This window comes from Perca flavescens, chromosome 6, assembly GCF_004354835.1.
Source record: "Perca flavescens isolate YP-PL-M2 chromosome 6, PFLA_1.0, whole genome shotgun sequence".
NCBI classification, from domain to species: Eukaryota; Metazoa; Chordata; class Actinopteri; order Perciformes; family Percidae; genus Perca; species Perca flavescens.
In genome coordinates, this window is record NC_041336.1 from 39,276,976 (window position 1) to 39,289,576 (window position 12,601).

A 12,601-nucleotide genomic window follows, 5' to 3' on the forward strand; every position below is an offset into this window, starting at 1 on the left:
CTATTGGAAAACTGTTAGAATTCATATTATGGCAAGAACCAATCAGTTAAGTAAAGAGAAACGAGTGGCCATCATTACTTTAACAAATGAAGGTCAGTCAGTCCGGAAAATTGCGAAAACTTTGAATGTGTCCCCAAGTGCAGTCAAAACCATCAAGTGCTACAACGAAACTGGCTCACATGAGGACTGCCCCAGGAAAGGAAGACCAAGAGTCACCTCTGCTGCTGAGGATAAGTTCATCCAAGTCACCAGCCTCAGAAATCACAAGTTAACAGCAGCTCAGATTAGAGAGCAGATGAATGCCACACAGAGTTCTAGCAGCAGACACATCTCTAGAACAACTGTTAAGAGGAGACTGCACGAATCAGGCCTTCATGGTCAAGTAGCTGCTAGGAAACCACTGCTAAGGAGAGGCAACAAGCAGAAGAGATTTGTTTGGGCCAAGAAACACAAGGAATGGACATTAGACCAGTGGGAATCTGTGCTTTGGTCTGATGAGTCCAAATTTGAGATCTTTGGTTCTGACCGCCATGTCTTTGTGCGACGCAGAAAACTTGAACGGATGGATTCTACATGCCTGGTTCCCACCGTGGCTACTTTGAAGAAACTAGAATATAAGACATGTTTTCAGTTATTTCACACTTTTTTGTTGAGTACATAATTCCACATGTGTTTCTTTTGGAGAGCTAAGAAGACCGATGTCACTCTCATGTCTGCTTGGTCAATATAAGGCCTGTAAAAGCTAAGAAGATTTAAAAAAAAAAAAAAAAAATCGGCCTATAAAGCTCACACATTAACATGTTATATCTTGGTATGTTTAATCTGTGCAAAATCCAAATCCTATGGGTGACACGTTGGTGTTTTCCAGGGTTTATGTGGGGGCCCTTTTCTTGCCTGGGAGCTGTGACCTAGAGCCGAGAGGTTGCTGAGTCTCTGGAGTCTCATGGTGACAACAGACTGCACTTTTATACGTTTCTTTGTAGCTTTGCTTATTTAAAGCTAATGTACTTGCACTTACTACTTGTTGTCTAGAGTTTGGACCTTCTCAGTTGAATGCACTTAATTGTAAGTCGCTTTGGATAAAAGCGTCAGCTAAATGACATGTCATGTAATAATGTAACGTGGCTGGATAGGGGTTTCCTAGTTTCCAGTCTTTAAGATAAGCTAAGCTACGCTAATTGTCTCCTCGCTCTAGTTTCACATTTACCCTACAGACATTAGAGGTAGGGCTGGGCAATTTATCGATATTAAATCGATATCGATATATGAGCCTAGATATCATTGTAAATTTGGGATATCGTAATATCCTAAGTGTGTCTAAGTGTCTTTTCCCAGTTTTAAAGGCTGCATTACAGTAAAGTAATGTAATTTTCCGAACACACCAGGCTGTTCTAGCTGTTCCGTTATTTGCCTTTACCCACATAGTTATATCAACATAACTGATGATTATTTATCAAAAATCTAACTGTGTGCATATTTTGTGAAAGCACCAATTGTCAAACCTACAACATCGCCGCAATATCGATATCGGGGTATTTGATTTTCTCTATCTTCCAGCTCTAATGAGAGGTATTGATCGTCTTACCTAAATTTCAGCTATGAAACAAATGAAACGTATTTGTGCTATTGCTATTTCCTGTGTGTGTACCTTTTTAAACCTGTGTGTGGGTGTGTGTAAAGCGTGTTCTCGCATCTGCTCTGCAGGAAAGCTGTGGCCAGTAGTCCGGCAGATGTGGTCGTGACAGGGGGAGATTCCTCTCTCCACATCCGGACTCCCCGAGGCGAGCTGAGCCTGACTCTGCCGGCAGGAGTCACCTTGGAGCAGGGATTCTGTGTTCCGACACCTGCGGGGGAGTCCTGTGGAGAGGAGCTGCATTTCAGGCTGCGCATCAGCGTCACGCCAAGCGCAGATGAAGGTAAGGTCCAGGGCAGCTACGGAAACACATCCAGGCACGTGCAACCCCCCCTCTGCTTTGTTGGACTCCTTTTTGCCAAGGCAAGAACAAAGTCTTTTTTTGGTAGCTATTTAGAGCTTGCTGTCTATTCTGAATTCATTGGACTGAGTTACTTGGTCATCTGAGACAGTGAAGGTGGAAATTTTGTTCACAGGGTCCCTAATGGCCCACTAGCAAATGATCATCAGAGCCATGAGAATAGTCCCTTTTTTAAGTTTTGGTTTGATCTCATCAAAAGTGTACCCCAGAGTCATTGCATAATATCCCCAAACTCCCATTTTTTTATGTCACTACCAGCGCAACAAGAAGTTATAGCTAAGGACAGTCCTCAACAAATCCAATGTTAATCAGATTAATTGCTCACTTCCTATCCAAGCCACATTCACAACCCAGTATTTTTTCTGAATCTGTGCTCTGCTGTAGGGCTGCTCAATTATGGACAAAAATCATAATGACAATTATTTTGGTCAATGAGGATTATTTAACACAATTACTCAAGACTTCTGGAAAGATGTCGCATTTATTGAACTTACAAAAAAAAAAAAAAACAGTGAAGCAAATCAACAGTGAAAACACCTTGGATTGTGAAATTTCCCTTAATACTTTTCAGTTTGAACATTTTTGACTAAATACAAAAATAAAAGTTTACCTGCAAAATGTAATGTGCAAAATAATCGTTTTTCTCGATTGCATTGTTTTTGTGATCGTTAAGAGCCGAAATCACGATCAAAATTAGATTAATTAATTGATTAATTCATAAAAGTACAAGGTTTCTACCCTTTCACCAAATTGGGCTAATTTATTTCTTTGCCTTTTTTGCCCTCCTTAGAGGCCTCCGACGGCGTGGTGGAGATGCTCCGGGCTAAAGAGACGTATTGCTTCCACTGCCAGGGCTGCATGACCCGGCTGCTGGAGGACCGGTGAGGAGCATCAGTGGAAATGGGTTTTTATTTACACCCTCCTCCGCAGGAAGAGGAGCAGGGGTTTATTGATGGTGTGAGCCAGCGGTTGAAGCGATCTGTCTGTGAAAGAAAAAAGTTGATGGATGGTGCCGGAGCGGAGTCCACAGTTGTCAGCCTGACTGGGTTAGAGTTATAGAGCCAGTGTGACGTAAAAAGGTCTGCACTACCCATTCAAAAACAATTTAGTTTCTTACCTTGAGGGGGTTCAGTGGTATTCTCAGCTTGTAGCTTTCTCTGGTCAGCAATGTGACACGCCGAAAATTGCAATAGCTGCATTACTGAGACCGTTGGCCTCTGGCGGTGTTTCTCAGCAATAACCCACTAAAAGTTGCCAAAAACTTATTTCTTGCTTTCAACAAGGGCTGGGGAAAGTAAAAATGTCAGGAGAAGTGCTCGGAGCGGGAGTAAAGGTTATGATTTCAGCAACATTATGCATCGTTATGCCTTGTAGCAATATGTTCCATTATGTGGCTGATCAGAGATATTAATGCTGCCGGTGACTGCAACCGTTACAAAGTACCCTCTGAACGTTTTCTCTGAATAGATCAAACAAACATTTTATTAAAGCTGCACTAATCAATATTTTTATATTAACAATGGGTCAAATGACTACACCTAGTGGGAAAGTGGTCGCTAGTAGTGACTGCTCCACAGTCGATTATCGCTAAAGTCTGTAGTTGCCCTCTGCTCTGCTGAGCTTTTTAGCATATATCAGCTCATTGTTTTGGGTTTAGGGCCCAAAATGTTTTAGTTCAGTCCCATGGCTCTCATCAACCCAGTTTCAGTTAAGAAACTAATACACTTATTTTTAAATACTTACGTATGGTTTGTATTCTGATCTTCTCTGGCCCTCTGTGCTTATCTAGATAACAGCTCTCACTGCAGCAAGAACCAAATGATGTGATTTCCAAAAATCACTGGACGATGCTAGAAAGAAAACCTGTAATTGTGTTTAGTTTTTTCCTTCTTCTTCTTCAGAGTGTTTAAGCGAGTTCTCCCTCTCCCTAATGGCAACTGGAACACCATCGTGGACGACTGGTGTTGCCACCCCGATCCGTTCGCTAACAGGAAGCTGCTGCCCCGAGCTGAGGACTGTTTACTGGGCGACACCTTCCTCCTCCTAGCCAGAGATGGCGGCTGTGATCAGACCCTCGCTGAGGAAGTGAGCTCTGTTGGCTCAGAGGACAGTCAAGATTCAAAGGTGAGGGATCTGCAGAGGAAAACAACCAGTCTGCTCCTTTAGAAATACGTAAGACAAATCATTTAAACCAGCATTCCATAGTTTTGGAATACCTGGAAAAACCAAGGATTTTTGAGATGTGTTGAAGATAAAAGAATGGTTGGCAATCCGATTTATAAATAAGAATTATGTCAATAAACAAACATCCTCTCTAGATGCACTGAGGGAGGAAGTGAGGAAAGCACTCAGTTTGTTTTGATAAAAGGCACAAATTGGATCCATATGTGTATCATACCACCACACACACACACACACACACACACACACACACACACACACACACAGGGCTGGGTATCCTTCAACAATTTGCGAACCGGTTCCTAAATGATACTTTTTTCAAAACCAATTTTATAAAAGTCTCTGTGTAACGTAGAGTGTTTCCTGTGTGTCTCTACGACGTGTAACGTTAGACAGACAATCACTAGCAGTATTGGATCACGGTAGAGGCATGCTGCGTGCTTATTGGCTCATGGACACTGATGAGATTTACTCCTTAGGTATTGAAATTGGGTATTGAATGTCGAGGCATTTTTCGATACTCGATACTTTAGAGCCACTTCAGTCGGTGCCTAAAAAGTATTGAATTCAATACCCAGCCCTACACACACACCAACACACACACTTGTCAGACGGCTGCATCAGCGAAGTCAAATTCTAGCCCTCTGCAGATGACGATTGATCTCCCTACTCTTTTATTAGCCATTCTCTGCATGAGTGCAAGACTGAAAGTGAGAAAAATAGAAAGAGAGACAGATAGAAAGAGCGGGAGACAAAAACTGAAACAATCAGAATCAGAAATCAGAAAGGGTTTTTATTGCCTAGTACCTTTTTTAACACATACAAGAAATTTGTTTTGGTGTTGTTGGTGCACATCACACATTCTCTAAATGTAATAAACAATATAAGTATAGGTATAAACAATATAAGTATAAGTATATGTACACAGTGTGTATAAAATTAAAAATAAAGATAGAAATAAAATAAATAAATAAATAAAGGTGAACCATCACCTTATCATGGTGGAGAGGTTTGTGTGTCTCTGTGAACCTGAGGGCTGTGTTGTCTGGAGCTGTGTGCTCCTGGTAGGGTCTCCCAAGGCAAAGTGGTCTCAGGTGAGGGGCCAGACAAAGAATGGTTCAAAAACCCCAATGAATAAACGAGGTAGAGATGGAGTGACCCTGCCCAGACGCTGGCTCTGGGGACGTGGAACGTCGCCTCTCTGTGGGGGAAGGAGCCGGAACTGGTGCGGGAGGTCGAGCGCTACCGGTTAGATCTGGTGGGGCTTACCTCTACGCATAGTCTCTCTGGTTCTGGAACCATACTCCTGGATAGGGGTTGGACTCTTTTCTTCTCCGGAGTTGCCCAGGGTGTGAGGCGCCGGGCGGGTGTGGGGATACTCACAAGCCCCCGGCTGAGCGCCGCTACGTTGGAGTTTACCCCGGTGGACGAGAGGATCGCCTCCCTATGCCTGCGGGTTGTGGGCGGGAAAACTCTGACTGTTGTTTGTGCATATTCACCAAACAGGAGTTCGGAGTATTCAGCCTTCTTGGAGACCTTGAGTGGAGTCCTGCATGGAGCTCCAGTGGGGGACTCCATTGTTCTGCTGGGGGACTTCAACGCGCACGTGGGCAATGATGGAGACACCTGGAGAGGCGTGATTGGGAGGAACGGCCTCCCTGATCTAAACCAGAGTGGTTGTTTGTTGTTGGACTTCTGTGCTAGTCATGGATTGTCTATAACAAACACCATGTTCGAACATAGGGATGCTCATAAGTGTACTTGGTACCAGAGCACCCTAGGCCAAAGGTCAATGATCGATTTTATAATCGTTTCATCTGATCTGAGGCCGTGTGTTTTGGACACTCGGGTGAAGAGAGGGGCAGAGCTGTCAACCGATCACCATCTGGTGGTGAGTTGGGTCAGGGGGTGGGGGAAGACTCTGGACAGACCTGGTAAGCCCAAACGTGTAGTGCGGGTAAATTGGGAACGTCTGGAGGAGGCCGCTGTCCGACAGACTTTCAACTCACACCTCCGGCGGAGCTTTTCGTGCATCCCTGTGGAGGCTGGGGGCATTGAACCCGAGTGGACAATGTTCAAAGTTTCCCTTGCTGAAGCTGCGGCGAGGAGCTGTGGTCTTAGGGTCTTAGGTGCCTCAAAGGGCGGTAACCCTTGAACACCGTGGTGGACAACGGTGGTCAGGGAAGCCGTCCGACTGAAGAAGGAGTCTTTCCGGGATATGTTATCCCAGAGGACTCCGGAGGCGGTTGCAGGGTACCAAAGGGCCCGAAGGGCTGCAGCCTCTGCCGTGAAAGAGGCAAAGCAGCGGGTGTGGGAGAAGTTTGGAGAAGACATGGAGAAGGACTTTCGGTCGGCACCAAGGTGCTTCTGGAAAACTGTTCACCACCTCAGGAGGGGGAAGCGGGGAACCATCCAAGCTGTGTACAGTAAGGATGGGACACTGTTGACCTCAACTGAGGAGGTAATAGGGCGGTGGAAGGAGCACTTTGAGGAACTCCTGAATCCAACTAATACGCCCTCCATGTTAGAGGCAGAGCTGGAGGATAACGGGGGATCATTGTCAATTTCCCAGGCGGAGGTCACTGATGTAGTCAAACAAAGCCCCAGGGATTGATGAGATCCGTCCAGAAATGCTCAAGGCTCTGGGTGTGGAGGGGCTGTCCTGGTTGACATGCCTCTTCAACATTGCGTGGAAGTCTGGGACGGTGGTTCCCCTTTTTAAAAAGGGGGACCAGAGGGTGTGTGCCAATTACAGGGGTATCACACTTCTCAGCCTCCCTGGTAAAGTCTACTCCAAGGTGCTGGAAAGGAGAGTTCGGCCGATAGTCGAACCTCGGGTTGAGGAGGAACAATGCGGATTCCGTCCTGGTCGTGGAACAACGGACCAGATCTTTACTCTCGCAAGGATCCTGGAGGGAGCCTGGGAGTATGCCCAACCGGTCTACATGTGTTTTGTGGATCTGGAAAAAGCGTATGACCGGGTCCCCCGGGAGATACTGTGGGAGGTGCTGCGGGAGTATGGGGTGAGGAGGTCTCTTCTCAGGGCCATCCAATCTCTGTACAATCAAAGCGAGAGCTGTGTCCGGGTTCTCGGCAGTAAGTCGGTGAGGGTTGTCCTCCGCCAGGGCTGCGCTTTGTCACCAATCCTGTTTGTAATATTTATGGACAGGATATCAAGGCGTAGTCGGGGTGGGGAGGGATTGCGGTTCGGTGGGCTGGGGATCTCATCGCTGCTCTTTGCAGATGATGTGGTCCTGATGGCATCATCCCCCCTGTGACCTTCAGCACTCACTAGATCGGTTTGCAGCCGAGTGTGAAGTGAAGGAGTTCAAGTACCTTGGGGTTTTGTTCGCGAGTGAGGGGACAATGGAGCGGGAGATTGGTCGGAGAATCGGCGCAGCGGGTGCGGTATTACATTAAATTTATCGCACCGTTGAGACGAAAAGAGAGCTGAGCCAGAAGGCAAAGCTCTCGATCTACCGGTCAGTTTTCGTTCCTACCCTCGCCTATGGTCATGAAGGCTGGGTCATGACCGAAAGAACGAGATCCAGGGTACAAGCGGCCGAAATGGGTTTCCTCAGGAGGGTGGCTGGCGTCTCCCTTAGAGATAGGGTGAGGAGCTCGGAGTAGAGCCACTGCTCCTTTGCGTCGAAAGGAGCCAGTTGAGGTGGTTCGGGCATCTGGTAAGGATGCCCCCTGGGCGCCTCCCTAGGGAGGTGTTCCAGGCACGTCCAGCTGGCAGGAGGCCTCGGGGAAGACCCAGGACTAGGTGGAGGGATTATATCTCCAACCTGGCCTGGGAACGCCTCGGGATCCCCCAGTCGGAGCTGGTTAATGTTGCTCGGGAAAGGGAAGTTTGGGGTCCCCTGCTGGAGCTGCTCCCCCCGCGACCCGACACCGGATAAGCGGACAAGATGGATGGATGGATGGATGGATGGATGGATAAATAAAGAGCAAAGAGCATTACAGCAGAAGTCTGTAATGCTCTGTAAGTCTGCACACCATATATCTCTCTCTCTGTTTCCCCTCCTCTTCTGCTTTCCATCCTGGTCATAGTAGCTATTGATTGTGGTTTTAAAAGCATTAAGGCAAAGATGGGTATATTTGAATGATATTTTTTTTTTTTTTTTTTACCTGTGTCACATACAGAAAACGTGCCGCCGACTGGCACTCGTCTCTTGCAAAAGCTGTTCATTAGTGCTGGGAGAGGCCGTCCCACCAGGTATACATCACTCTGTACTGTAGATTCTAATCATCATTTTTAACTGCGTTTATGAGCCTTTCTTTCTTGTATCTTACAGAGAGCCTGAAACTGTACATCACACAGGTGGTGGTGGAACCCGCTGTGGGAGACAGAATGCCAGAGGCTTCACTTAACAGGCAGGTTTCTATCTGGACTTCTAGTGGGGACAATTAGGAAACTGTAGCTGTTAAAGCACATTCTTTTTGCAAGGATTATTTACTTTACTTTTTAGCTTTCATCTGTGAAAAAAAAGTTCTATTTTTATTTAAAAATCTGTTTTACAGATGGAAAATATGTAAGGAACTTTATCAAACCTTTTTTTTCACCTGTTAAAGGAGAAATCCGGTGCAAAATGCACCTAGGGGTTAATAACACGTGTACCGAGTCGACCGTTCTCTGGGATATGTTTTCATGCTAATCTAATGTGACCAGTTTTAGCACAAACCGCTAATTAGCTTCTAACGCTAGTCGTCGGGGCACGGGTAAAGTAAAAAGAAATCGCTATTTCTACACCACTAACAAGGCTCAAAATAGCACCACACTTCCACAGTAGCATAATGACAGTCCCTACATGTAAACTTAAGCATTGAGAACTTTGTAAGTGTACAGTTTATTAAAAACATAGTTTTAGTCATAGTCATAAACTCAGGAGCGAAAACAACTTAGACCAGACTAAGAAAATAGACCAGAATTATTTTGTTCTCACCTGCCTCTCAGGGATTCCATAGAAATAGATGACATATGGCTATATAGGAGAGAAGATGATTGTGACTGACATATATTTTTCTCCCTCACAATAAAATTAGCAAATAACTATAAATCACTTCATCTCATCCAATATCTGACACACTACTGACTGGATTTTGCTGAAACTTAGGTCAATAACCCATATCAGAATAAATCATAAAAAAAAAAGATAATTATGATTGTAGGTATGAGTTAAACATTTTAATAATCCTGCAACCATTTAAAGCTACTGTACACAAACTCAATGATTGGCTGCATTATTTGACTTACACTACCATTTTAGATACATGACACTAAAATTTAACATTTTCCATAACTTAATCTTCGAGGCATTTTATGAGTAAGAAAAACATATAAAAACAATATAAAATATGGTGTTTGTGTTTTTCTTACTTATCATTCTGTTTTACTGTGAGTGCATGACCAAGAAGGTTTAGTTAATATGCTCTATAAAGACTAAATATGTAAATAATGAAACATTGTCTCTTGTGGACAGATCCCTCTATCTGGAGCAGACGTTAGCAGCCAGGCTGTTGGGGCTGTCCACCTCAATGAGCACCTTCCACTTCTCTGTCCAGACTCCTGATGGAAAAGCCTTCTTATTGGTAAGAACAAGCTGGCACAATCAGAGAAGCACATGGAAATTGAAAAAAATACTCAATTATTTATTAAATGGAAAAACGATGATATGGCAGGTTCTTTGAGTGATGTGAAACACTGATTGATTGTGATTTGTTGAGCATACTGCCAGGCTTTTAGCTCATTTAAAATCAGCGACAAGTGGATTAATATAAGTGGCTTTTTGTAGAACAGCAGCGACACACACTATTGCATGTCATTTACAGTACTTTTGACTGTAAAAGTGTTTATATTCTAATATTGTTTTTATTTGGACTGAAGCTGGCAGGTGATATTTGACAAATTTTATTTTTTACAAAATGTTATTTTCCTGTGTTCAGTTGACTTTGGGCTTTTTCACTTTGTAAACCTATAATGTGCACAAAAAGATATATAACACAATAAAGGAAAGGGAAAAAGCCAAAAAGCATAATATGAGCACACAATTGTTACCTGCAGAATTTTGTATAAAAATATTTGCAGTTCAAATAATATAAGAAGTCTGCACCTCTTTCCGTGTGTGCACCCCCCACCCCGGGTCAGCTACCACCACAAATAGAATCTAATTCTGTGGGAAACACTGGACAGCCTTACTTCCTTATTGTTGAATGAGAAAAAAATAATAGTAATAATTGCAAAATCAACTATCTTTTTTTTTTCTTCTTCAAATAGTTTTTTTTTTTTCTGTTGACCTTTATTAAAGCCCAATATGTAGAAATATGTTGAATTGGTAACCCCACAGCCACAAACTGAACTTGCACATTTGAAGAAGGTAACAAAATACAGAAATGAGCATAAAGCATTGTTATTGCACCAAATATACTGTGAATTATGCATATCCATTTTGTTTATCAAAATGCCTTTTACAGACAAAGACGTGTGAAGTTACAGAAGTCAAAACAGAAGGGTTTGGGTGGAGTAATGCTGTACAACATGTTTCCTTGGCTTTTAAGCTCAGAAACGATAGTGAGAGGGGGAAATAAAATAGTTGGAGTCATGATTAGACCCCATTGACTTCTTCAAAACTGTTCCAAAAGAAACAGCAAGAAGAAGAAAGAAACAACAGTGTGTGTACTGGTTCTCCTTCACAGTAAACATTACCTGCCAACCTGTACGCATTTTGCGTAGTAGATACGCATTTTGACATCAAAATACGGTGATATGATTTGTCACTTTAAACGAAAATCAGGTGACTGCTTTGAGTTCACTCGTTGACGTGCAGTAGCCGTCTCAGTCTAACTCTTGATGATAGTAGGCAGCAAAACCTATGGCTAAAACAGCGTAGCAGCCACGAGCATGCTGGAAAAAAAAACTAAAGAAGAAGAGTTCGACCAATCACACCGTCGGGTCCCTTCCTCTAATGTCAAGCGGGGATATCGGCTACTGATAGGGTTATTCATTCCTCCCTCATTCCCGTTTAGTGTGGTTGGTTTCCCCCATATATCTATGGGTTTCCCCAAGGGAGGACATTGCTTGCAAAGGTAAACGGATTTGATGTAGAAAGGTGAAATGAATTAATTGACGTAGCCTACCTGTCAAGTTTGGAGAAATATTATTTATTTATATTATTAATAAAGCCTTGCATTTATAAAGTCTTGGATTTCGTTACAAAGGTCTTATATTGTTTTGCCTTTCCTATGATTAAGTTCATACCGTAACAGAATTAACTGTTACTAATGTAGGCTAATTAAAAACTGACCGGAGCCCGTCGCTGGATGCACCCGAGACACAAAGTAAACAGGCCTCTCTGACCGGTACCGGGGGGGGCGGGGTGTTAACTGTTAAACTGAGCGGAGGATGTGCAGAATGTGTCGGTGTCTGTCGGACCTTGGCTGGCCGTTCGGCGCCTTCAGACAAAGCTCAAGCTAACAGGCTAACGGCTTATTAGCTAGCCAAACACCGAGCCGTAACATCTGCAAGGATTGGCTCTGTGAGCGCATCAATCTGCTCGGTGTGCGTAACAAACAGAGCGAGCAGCCGCCATACTCTTAACATCTGTCGATCCGTGCAGGACTTCACTGTGAGCGGACTGTTTTAGAGATGACGTGACCGGCACCGTAACCCCCAGAGTTAGACAAGTCGATACATACCCTTCTCATCTCCGTGCGTGCTGTAATGCTGTCTGACGGCTCCAGCGGCATCAGGCCAGGACAGAACATGCAGGTGAATGGTTCCAGTAATCCTACTGCTCCCAATAAGTGACAAAATAACGCCAACATGTTCCTATTTACATGTTGTGATTTCTAGAGTCCCAGCGTGTACAAAAACAACGTAACATGAGACACAGCCGTCTTCTAACCCTAAACAAACTGGGAACTATATTCTCAGGCGGAAGAACATAGTACTTGGGCGCAGTGATATGCTCCCAGCAAGCCTGTATGAGAATATAGTTCCCGGTTTGTTTACTGTTAGAAGATGGCTGTGTCTCATGTTACGTTGTTTTTTGTACACGCTGTGACTATACAAATCACAACATGTACAGTGAGGAAAATAAGTATTTGTACACCCTGCTATTTTGCAAGTTCTCCCACTTAGAAATCATGGAGGGGTCTGAAATTGTCATTGTAGGTGCATGTCCACTGTGAGAGACATAATCTAAAAAAAAAAATCCAGAAATCACAATGTATGATTTTTTTAACTATTTATTTGTTATGATACAGCTGCAAATAAGTATTTCAACACTTGAGAAAATCAATGTTAATATTTGGTACAGTAGCCTTTGTTTGCAAGTACAGAGGTCAAACGTTTCCTGTAGTTTTTCACCAGGTTTGCACACACTGCAGGAGGGATTTTGGCCCACTCCTCCACACAGATCTTC

At 43.8% G+C, this 12,601-nt stretch overlaps 1 protein-coding gene across 3 annotated transcripts in view; it reads left to right on the plus strand.

Moving 5' to 3' along the window:
- ube3d (ubiquitin protein ligase E3D) overlaps positions 1-12,601 on the plus strand; it is a 39,638-nt gene that overhangs the window by 6,876 nt on the left and 20,161 nt on the right. For all 3 annotated transcript variants that reach the window (XM_028581753.1, XM_028581752.1, XM_028581754.1), the window contains 6 exons: positions 1,705-1,916; positions 2,785-2,875; positions 3,896-4,118; positions 8,325-8,397; positions 8,477-8,555; positions 9,662-9,770. In XM_028581753.1, the coding sequence (XP_028437554.1) occupies positions 1,705-1,916; positions 2,785-2,875; positions 3,896-4,118; positions 8,325-8,397; positions 8,477-8,555; positions 9,662-9,770 (787 nt within the window). The remainder of the gene's footprint in view (positions 1-1,704; positions 1,917-2,784; positions 2,876-3,895; positions 4,119-8,324; positions 8,398-8,476; positions 8,556-9,661; positions 9,771-12,601) is intronic.